The sequence below is a fragment of the Dermacentor andersoni genome, chromosome 4 (genome assembly GCF_023375885.2).
Source record: "Dermacentor andersoni chromosome 4, qqDerAnde1_hic_scaffold, whole genome shotgun sequence".
Lineage (NCBI taxonomy): Eukaryota > Metazoa > Arthropoda > Arachnida > Ixodida > Ixodidae > Dermacentor > Dermacentor andersoni.
The window spans coordinates 5,768,005-5,779,139 of NC_092817.1; the positions used below are offsets into that span (position 1 = coordinate 5,768,005).

Consider the following 11,135-nt stretch of genomic DNA (forward strand, 5'->3'; position numbering starts at 1 on the left):
GGCTTAATTCACGTGGTCTTTCATTGAAGAATAAGCCTTTCTGTCAATGTTTCGCATGTGCTGCTGCGAAAGCTAACTACCTTCTGCTCCCCCTTTCCACCGTTACTAGATTTGTGGTGAAGTGCAATATAATGTGATAATGTGTATTTCCGTTTTTAATGCGATGTTATTTTTGTTCTGCCATGTCTTTTCATTTTGATCAGTAGTAATGAATATGTTACGCATTTCATATACTTCTGTACAGGTTTATAAGTAAGTTCTTGTGTTTTTTCTTGGTATGGCTGTCAATAAAACAATCTTAGCATTTTATTCTTTTTTTAGGTATTTGGCAAGCCATTGCTCTTGCCATTAAACCAGTGAATTTTCCTTCTCTTTAGTTGCCATGACTATGTCATGCACGTAGTCCAGTTTTGTGCAATATCTCCGTGATTATATCAGAAGCTCTCGGTGCGCATATCAGACGCTCTTCTACACTTTGGTCTTTGGGGTATTATGTAAAAATCTGTTATATGTGTGTACATAAAGCGGCCTTCGCGTTTACTCGAGTTTTATTATTATTATTTTTTGTTATTTCACTGTCTGCGAACTTTTGAGTTGTTTAGTAGTCATGTACATGTCATGCATTTTTCAATTTTGTTCACTTTGTGAGCGTGTATCATACCAAGTTAGGCGAAAATATTTGTTTTCGGAAACGGAAGTCAATAAAACTAGGCGAAAGATCTGTTGTGTTGGAAGTGACAAGCAAAAAGAAAGCAAAAGTGAAGGTGCGCGGAGCGTGGGGAAGAGTGGAGAGGGAGCGGGGCGGTTCGTCATAATGAAAACAAAAAAGAAAAACAAAGACCGCTAGAGTGAGCATGCGCCGCACGGCTGCTGTTCAGGTTGCCATGACAACGTAAACAATCGTGTGCGCCGCCATATAGCTAAAGCATCGCCCTCCAGCTAGGGCTGCAACTGAAGGGGACCTTGTCGCTAGCGTCGAAAGAGCGTCTGCTTAAAAACAGCCAATGGCAGCCATATGGAGATTCAGCCCTGGGGCTCGGTCAGTTAACGCCATGGGGCGGCCTAGGGAAGCTTGTACTGCAGAAGAAGAATCTGCGCATCGCGAAGCTAGACTTGCTGCGATGTGGGAGAAACAACGGCAACGACGGCCCAATCCGACCAACTTGGCCAGAGAGGGCGAAGGCAAGAGATGGTGACTACGCGAAGACCCAGAATACGCCAGTGGAGAGAGAGCCAGGATCGCTGCGAAGCAACGACGATTACATGAAGACCCTGCAGTGCGGGAGACCGAGTACGAGCGATGCCGAGCTCGCGCTTCAACCGGGGGTGACAACGCTCGGTTTCAACGTGAGTTCCTGTGGTAGGAGTTTGGACATTCCAACCGAGTGTGCGATCGACTGTGGTTTGACTGGAACCTGTCGACGCCCAACACGGTTCAGTCTGTCGAGAAACGTGCACAAGGCATGTATGTGCTGCGAGACATCTTCCGGGAGGCCTGCGACCACGACGAGATGCGGCTGTTTAGGGCCTGTCAAGAAACGGTCTTACGCGGGAAGGTGCTGCATTTTAGCGTGAAAAACGGCTTCAAGTATCCTCCCAAGCCAGCGGGACTACCGCGTTTGAACGAGGTGGCCCTAATCGACCAGCTTCGCTGTTTCAAACCTCGCGCGACGAAGTGCGAGCTGGTCCTTTTTTGCTAGCTTGCCAAGCGTTAGCTGGAACACACGCTATCGACTTCATCGACATCTACTCCAGACCTTAGGCGACTTTTTTTCGAAATATAAAATAAATGAAGCCTTTTCTTTTTGTTTTTCGCAGAGCAGCAGAGAAGCTTTGTGTTTCGTGTAAGCTTCTAAACAGGAGGAAAATTAGAGTGTACTAATATTAATTTAGCACCTAATTAACCGACTCAGTCTGAAATAAGCCTGAATATTGTCTTTACCGTGGCCGTAATTTACTTTAAATATAACGTTTAATGATGTAACTGAAGTACAAAAGCGCCAAACAAACGATACAAAAAGAGACACGGACAAGCGCTCGTCCATGTGTCGTCTGTTTGGCGCTTTAGTCCTTCAGTAACATGCACCAACTAGCTCAACAAAATGTTCTGCTTAAATGATGTAGTTCTCTCGGTACAAAGTGAAATCAGACATATAACCTATTCGAACGCCTATAGACGCACTAACAGCTTCGCTGTAATAGAAATGGCCTCAATTGCGGACATACTTCGAAACCCGTGAGGTTTTCTGCGGTTCAGACGCAAGAATCAATAAACGAAAGCGGACTCGATTCCAACTGACATATAGGTGATGCGATTTGCTTGCTTCGCATCACCTAGATCAGTTGGAATGTCAATATCACATTTGTCAGTTGGAATATATATATATATATATATATATATATATATATATATATATATATATATATATATACAGAGAGAGGGAGAGAGAGATAAACCCAGCGGCTCATGCTCATGGGAACGGCCCACGCATTTAGTCTGCGCTCTATTCTAGATCGACCCAGTTGAGAAAAGGGTCAGGCAGTTGTCGAGATCTTTCGTTATAGAAAAGCAGGTTAAACTCGGCAAGAATGCCTCGTATTACAAGGGAGATTCTGCCTTTCAATATTCCTCGCTGCTGACAAACCCATGATATCAAGCCTTGAAGAATTGCCTTGCTAGCCTAAACAAAGTTATGCGTCGTGAGTATTGCTCGAAGCTCGGAGAATTCGCACGCGTCGCTACTCACGCTGGCAGTTGCCCAGTGTGCCAGCTCCTTCGTAGCCCGGCTTGCAGACGCAGCGGTGGGTTCCTCCTTGGGCACCGCACGCACAGATGGCGTTGGAGTCGCACTGGCCGCTCTCGCGGAGGCACTCCTGGACGGCGACAGCGTCCCACTGGCTCTCACGGATGTCTGCCGAGTGATAGCAGCGTACAACAGTCAGGTGAACATTCACCGAATCGCGGTAGAACACGATGTCTGTCTATGGTAATGCAATTAACATTGAAACAACGTAGCGACAAGTCGTTTCACTCAAGTCACCGTGATTTACAATTGGCAGTGGAGGAAGCCTGATGTGAATCGCAGCAATACGTGTATGCGGCACAATTGTGGCGCATTAATCCACAGCATGTGCAGCTGCACTATGAAAATTTCGCGACCTTCCAACCGCAGCTGCAGTATTTTCCAGCTGGGACTGTGGAATTCGGGCCAAGGCGCAATTGCATAGACTCTTTTGTCACGCGCAAAACATTAATTTGCATTGTCAGCTAAAAGAGTGCTTTCTCAACCTAAATGTAGTCGTGCGACACCACTCACGTGCCTGTTGCGTCTCAACGCGCTGACTTGCTCGAGTGAAAGTGTGTTACGTGAGATTTCTAGGCGCGCACACGTGATGTAATTGGTAAAACATCGTCCTTACTTTATGCTGACGGAACCGTGATCTTAACGAATCCCAAGATATGCTGTATTTTTTCAAAGAGTCACGCTATAGTGGTTACAAAGCAGCACACAAAGGGAGACTAGTAAGCTGAAAATGCTAATCGCATTAAAATTAGGCATTCTTTTACGTCACCAATTTGGCTTCACCCAAGGGGTTGCCCCTAGTACCTCATAATCAATGTTCGAAGACCTTACACGGAAATTTATTTATGCTGGGTTATTCGAAGCAGTGGTTTTCATCCCTTATACCGTGCATTGGGTGCAGCCAAAGAACCCGAGGAACTCGAAATGATTCCGGAGTTTGCAATGTACGGCGTGCATTATAATCAGATCCTGCTTTTGGCACGTGAAAACCCGCAGTATTTATTTTATTGCGATAGCAATTATATGGATACTCCAAGCGCATTCTTACCGGCGGCGTCGTCGCGAGGTTCCGTATAAATTCCCGGGGCGACAACACCGCCGGCGTGCGCTCTGTGTGCGAGCGAAGGCGCGGAAGAGAACGGCCGACGGTGCCGCCCGCGCTACAGGCCGAATGCGGAGCGCGCCGTATTCCCTCGAGTCCACGGCTCGAGCCACTCAACGCCGGGAGGCACCGAGGGAAGGAGGGGGAGGGGCGGCGCTCCAGCTGCAACTGCGTATGTGGCGGATGCAAGCGGTCGCGCGGCCGTATCTTGAAGGCGATGTGTGTTGGGGTTAAAGTGTAGTCTAGGTGCATAGGCGGCTCGTAGCTTTGTGCGTGCTGTGTGTTCTTGGCGCTCACTTTTCGCTGATGTGTTGGACAGCACGAATGTCACTTCGCTCACTGCTGCTGCCGCGTTTCCTCACGCCAGCGTTCTCACAGCGAGTTTCCGCGGTCGTCGAGTCAGATGTATTGATATTTGCTTGTGCGTGTGTTACACCATGCTTGTTGATTTAGTTAGCATGCGAATGTTTACAGGTTGATACGGCTGGTCAAAGTACTATTCTTACTTCGCATGGATGTCTGCTAATTTGCTAGCGCAATCGATGCTTCACCTTTCAGGCGATACTGCGAGTTTTTTGTCGTTAAGTTCTATAGCAGACTTTCGAAAATGCCACTTGATTCAGAGCATCGGGATATTGTTAAAGCTAAATTATATCTTTATGGCACCTATTGCGTCCTCTTTATGGCACTTATTACGTCCTCTTCATGACGACGCACCACTGTGTGCCATCGTCGTGCCGCGCATCCCGCGGGGCTCGAATCACGAGCACAAAACGCCGCCGACGCCGACACCGACGATACCGGCTTTTCTGCGACACGAGCTCCTTAACGCTGTCGCGTTAAAAGAACGCGTCGTCTCCCTAGGGCGGCGATGGTCACCCTCCTTAAGTGTAGGGATGACGGCCTCGTCGTCCCTTCCATGGAACGCCCTTCTCGAGAGTTAGTGTCGAAATTGTGTGGTCTGGAGGTAATGTTATAAGTTAGGACATTGTTCTTAGACGTACGCTCTTCTTACTGTATATTGATTACGTGCTGTCGCAGTTACATCACACTCGACCTGAACTATGCAGCTGATGCTATATAATCTACTCCATAAAGGTTGTGAAGAGGAAAGCTGTAATCGACAAAGTTAACCAGGAATTACAGATTCTGCATCACTGGTCTAAAGCAAGTGACATCAGACTCAAGTCAAGCAAAACGGCCTTCTTTGTTCTTCATTCTGAAGTTAACGGAATCGCAATTTACTGGCGGTAGTGTTATGTAGAATAGGCGCTATGTTTACTATATCTGTTCGCCCGAACTTCTTGTCTGTCCCAATTGAGAGGTATTTGAAATTCGCATCCCATTGTGCATTCTGCCACACTGAAGACTTCCTATGTCTCCTGCCGATCCATTTTTTTATTCAAGATTCATCTGCAATATGCTCTTGTTCACTTGCGCAGACGTCATTGCATCATGGTCTAGGGCCTCAGTTACATTTTCAACCAATTTTTATTCTGAAAAAAAAAAGAAAGGCAGTTTCACCCGAAGCACGAAGCTTCGTCAGCGAAAACAAGGTTTAGCATACCGCTTGGACTTCGGGATTTGACGACAAGGCATGTTTGCTCCGAGGTAAAGGAATTTCCGACGGAGTGCAACTGAATGCCCTCTTAAATGTGTATCTTCATTTTTAGTCTGCTGTTGAACTATTTATTATAATTATTCCGACTAATATTGTTTTCATTGCAACATGTATAGACTGTAGCATCCCTGAAAGTGTATTTGTGGTTGTGACTTGGAATAATCTCGAAGCCATTTCTTGGCCATCGTGGGTAGGAGTTGGACGGGCAGCAACAACAAGGACGCCTAGCAACGGCGTTCAAGCTACACGCGGTTGCGACTCGTTGCCGCGGCTCGTGCTGGGTCACAGGAACAGCTCCCTGCGCTTTTCGGCGGCCTCATGACGACGGCATGACGAGAGATGCAGTTAAGACGACGTCGATGGAACGACCGCGACGGCACCACGATGGTGTGACAACGAATGCACCGTGACGGCTGCATGACGACGATATAGTGACAACGGTATAAGGACAATGGGATGGCGACGATGGCGTGATGACAATAGCGTTACGGCTATGGGGTAACAGATTTAAGCCGTCCATAAAATACATTCAAGCCGAAAATTAGACTAGACATACGACATTTTCTAGAGTATAAGCTATTCTGCGTCTTCTGTTGGACGTTTTTGTATAGGATAAACGTTGGAAAAGAAACGTTGTGTATCCCTGTTGTGTTGCCCGGGAAGTTAGAATGACGACGATGGAACGGCTTCGACGGTATAACGACGATGGTGCGGCAACGAACGCGTAACGCCGACTACATGACGACGGCGCAATTATGACGACGTCATAAGAGCGGTACGAAGACAATACAATGGACACGAGTTCATCACGACAATGGCGTGACGGCGATTGAATAACGGAGCATGCATGCCGACGACGGCATGGTGAGAGTTGGATGACGAAGTGGCGATGCTGGAGCAGCCACGACGGCATCACGACGGCGGTGTGATAAATGCATGAAGACTGGCGACTGCACGACGAGGACAGCGTGGCGACGGCGTGACTGCAGTCATATGAGAAAGCTACAATGACGGTGATAAAAAGGCCACGTCGGCATCACCGCCACAACCACATGCTTCAAGCTATTACAGAACTTCTGCTAGTAGGTAGGCGTAGAAGCTGAGACGACCACGGAATGACGAAAGTCAGATCACAAAGTTGGAATGACGATAGATAGATAGATAGATAGATAGATAGATAGATAGATAGATAGATAGATAGATAGATAGATAGATAGATAGATAGATAGATAGATGGATAGATGAATGGATGGATGGATGGATAGATGGATAGATAGATAGATAGATAGATAGATAGATAGATAGATAGATAGATAGATAGATAGATGGATAGATGAATGGATGGATGGATGGATAGATAGATAGATAGATAGATAGATAGATAGATAGATAGATAGATAGATAGATAGATAGATAGATAGATAGATAGATAGATAGATGGATAGATGAATGGATGGATGAATGGATGGATGGATGGATAGATGGATGGATAGATGGATGGATAGATGGATGGATAGATAGATAGATAGATAGATAGATAGATAGATAGATAGATAGATAGATAGATAGATAGATAGATAGATAGATAGATAGATAGATAGGCTCAAAGCGCCTGAAGTAGGCAGCCAATGTTAATCGCATTCAAATGAGTTCGCCATCAAAGTGTCTCTCTTAGAATAAATTTTATTGCCGTCTATTTCTTGCGTTGTGACTCGCTTCCAATTAATTTTGTATGCGTGTATCTTCCACCTTAAGGTACACGATACCTCGTATCACGTGTCGAAAATACACATACTCATACGCGTCCAGTCAAATGTATTGTGCTACAAATTCAAGCTACGCAAAGAGTATCTTTATATAATATCTAAGATAGATGTATCTTTGATACTGCCGAGTCGTCAAATGGTGCTAGAGACTCCTTGAAACGCCTCATAAAATACGAGAAGAATGCAGTCATTGACAAAGACACTATCAAATGAGTCAAACCAAATCGCCAACTATTTTGCTATAACTTTAACAATTACGTTATGCAAGAAAAGAACGCAGAGACCCCACCGGAGTTGTCTAAGTATGCGTAAGCATACCCCCAAATTTCAGTTCGCCCACTCCCAAATTTCAAGTTCACCCAGCCTCACATTTAGGTTGGTCCAACCGTTCAAGTTGGCCCAGCCCCTCAATTCATGTTGGCCCACCCCCAAATTTACGTTGGCCCACTTGCAAATTTCAAGTTGCCCCAAGCCAAATTTTCAAGTTGCGCCACTTGCAAACTTAAGTTGGCCCATATCCAAATTTAAGCTGGTCCTACCCCAAATTTTAAATTGGAAAACCCTCAAATTTCAGGAGATCCACATCCAAATTTCAAGTTCATCCAACCCTAAATATGAAATGGATCCAGCCCCAAATTTCAGTTGCCCCCCCCCCCCCCCCCCCCCTACTACGAGCTTCCCTATCCATATTTTAAGGAGCCCTATGTATCGTTATGGGGATTCCGTGTTTATAATTTTTTGTTTAAATTGTTCCTTCTCGCTTAAAAGCCGCCAATCATCTACATTTATTTTCTAACAGCGATCAAATGTCACAACATTGTAAATTACGCACTTTGTGTAGATACAAGGCATTACACTTTTCGGGTGATGGGGCTGCGTACTCGCCAGAGAATGCTTACGCATTAAAACGAACGTTTTGTTAATATGTAGCAACAAGAAGAACTAAATAACGTTTCGCGGGCAGAAAGTTAAGGTTGGCGAAGTATAGCCCGCTTCTCGTACCTGTTCGAAGGTCGTCGTTCACTTGCTTGATGTACGCAAAGTTGCGGAGCATGTAGATGTGCTCCTGGGACGTCGCGACCGCTTCGAGCTCGTCTTTGTTGATACCTGCGACTCCCACTGCAAATATTGTGATGCCCTGGGACTTGAGGTCCCTGGCAACGTAGTTTGGCTCGGAGCCGCTGTTCGCCTGCCCGTCCGATATAAGAACGATTATACTGAAAGGAAAGAAGAGAACCTCCATGAATGAAAAGCTGCTGTTTTGCGCAGGCATTGAAAGAGTGGCAGTGGTAGCCAGAGCCATATTATGTGCACTTAACCTTACGCGGCGCAGCAGCGCAGGCCTCGTGTGCCTCCTATCGCTGTCGCTTCACCATTCGAGCGAAACTGTGATTAATAAGTGGCTGCGCACAATTGTGGACTTGTGTTTCTGAATGCGCATCGAAGCAGACCGCTTCTTAGAATACATGTCTCACTTTCGCGATATGACCGATTCATATGAAAGATCGGCCAACCAATTTTTATCAAATAAAGATCTCTCACCCACAGCTCTCAGCCGGTGCAACTGCTTTGTGATTTGCAAGGGTGGCTGAATGGGCATGTTGGTAATGTTGGGTTTTTGGTTAGCAGCGCGACGATCTACATAGCAAGTGAGAGAACTTACAGGAAGAGCGCTGAAATCTACGCTCTTTCTTGGTATTTATCTCCCTTCCCGCGTAGATCACGGCGCTGCCAAGCAAGGATGATTCTTTGTGAACAACGGTGTATGCCGTGCGGTGAGCTTCGCCAAGTGTCATTGACAATCATAAGCGTGTATCACAGCGACCATCTCCTAAGACAGTGGTATACTCGCACATCGTGCTTGCATCCTGGCGGCATGATTACTTCGAGCACTGTTTTCTAGAGGGATGTTCAGAGAGGACTGCAGTGCCGCGTATTTCCTCTGTACGTCGTCAGCGTGACGGCATAGTAACGATCGATACCGAGGCACTCCCAAAGATGGACGGCTGCGGTGACGTCGCGCGGATACTTCTGAAAGTCTGCAAAAAGCTTTCGAACGGCGACAAATATCGAGACTATTGCTGCGTTAGGTGGTAGGGAGACTCATGTAGAATACTCACATAAGTTATACGCTGTACAGTAAGGGGTACAGAGCCGTCAGCCCCAAAGTTCTGCCACTGTCCTCTTTCGTCTTTTTCGACTGTCAGAAAAGCCAATCCACCTATTCAAAATCTAGATTCCAGAGCTGCACTGCTTGCTACCTTTCTTTGACCTCGAGCATTGTAGGCCCTTGTACCTAAGGCACCGGGGCCAACTCTTTTCCACAGAAGCTGTCTATAACTAGGATTCCGGGATTTATTCGTAGCGTATCATCATCAGAAAACTATTGTCATATGGCTCATACCCACAAATGCAATGGCTCATACCCCCGTACGGTAGAAGCTACAAGCACTCAACGTAGTAAAGCGAACAGTGCATATATTCTTTGGAATCACGCATACAACATACAAAACAACATAGGTTTCAATAAAGAACAAGCTCAAAACAAGCATGGATGACAAGGGGCTCCTGCGTCTACATTCAATCCGAAGCACATAGTGCTGCCCGCATACGTTGCGGCGAGCGCAACACATTATCACTCTTGCGCAAGCTGCCACGGCGACAGCAGCTATCGGTACTTTCGTACGTAAAAGGAGAACCCGCATAGCAATTGATTTGTGTCGTGAAGTCGCTATGGAAAGGCCACGTATAGTGAGGGCTCCTGAAGGGCAGCGTGCGTACCAGGCGCGGTGAATTTCTCTCTCGTCCGCCCCTCGCGGCTGCACCAAGTAGCGGCGCAATCGCAGGCCATCGAAACGCTCTAGGCTAATGATCGAGTAAATTTCATGTGATTGTCGCCACGTGAACGATTTCTACCCGCGTCGCAATGGGTATTCATTTTCGTGACCCCAGCACCGTCATGCGAAAAGTGTAATGCCTTCTATCTGGACAAAAAAGCGTAATTTGCAAAGTTAGGACATTTAATCGTTATAACAGTGCAAATGCATACATGATTGGCAGATTTATAAGTGATAAGGAGCAATTTAAACAACAGCAATATTTACGCAGAGTAGCCATAAAGATACATGAAGCTCCATAGAAAATGCATGGGGAAGCTAATTGTAGAGGTGTGCCAACTCAAATTTTAGGGGTGGTGCAACTTAAAATTTGGGGTTGGGTCAAGTCGAAATTTTGGAGCTGAGCAAACTGTAGCTTCAAGGTCGTCCAACTTGAAATTCGGGGATAGGGAAACTTGAAATTTGGAGGTGGGTCAACCTAAATTTGGGGGTGGACCACCTCGAAATTTGGGTGTGGGCCAACCGGAACTTGTTGGTGGGTCAGCTTGAAATTTACACATGGTCTAACATAAATTTGACCATGAACCAACTTGAAATTGTCAGGTATGCTTACGCACTTTTAGATATCTCGATTGAGTTTCTGCCCTTTTTATTAGAGCCATTACTTGTTAAGTTAACTAATCCAGCTAAGCAAGTAATTTTCTAATCTTACTAGATGAGGAATGGGTGCTCAATATTTCTTAATATGGCATAGCATAAGAAGCCCACAAACAAAGACACCAAGGACAACATAGGGGAAACTACTTATACTTACTAATTGATTTAAGGAAGTGATAAATTAATGGCAATGAAAGTGGGTGAATAAACAACTTGCGGCAGGTGGGGAACGATCCCACGTCTTCGCATTGCGCGTGCGATGCTCAACACGCAACAAAGTGAATCGCACGCGTATTGCGATGACGTGAGATCGTTCTTCAGCAGCGGCAAGTTGTTTCTTTTTTTTTT

The 11,135-nt window shown here is 46.0% G+C and overlaps 1 protein-coding gene across 1 annotated transcript in view; it reads right to left on the minus strand.

The window, feature by feature from the left end:
- LOC126536037 (sushi, von Willebrand factor type A, EGF and pentraxin domain-containing protein 1-like) overlaps positions 1-8,893 on the minus strand; it is a 279,450-nt gene extending 270,557 nt beyond the window's left edge. The window contains exons 1-3 of the mRNA XM_072287493.1: positions 8,840-8,893; positions 8,296-8,482; positions 2,748-2,912 (exon numbers count right to left, since the gene is read on the minus strand). Coding sequence (XP_072143594.1) covers positions 2,748-2,912; positions 8,296-8,482; positions 8,840-8,893 — 406 coding nt within the window. The remainder of the gene's footprint in view (positions 1-2,747; positions 2,913-8,295; positions 8,483-8,839) is intronic.
- Positions 8,894-11,135: the final 2,242 nt, after the last annotated feature.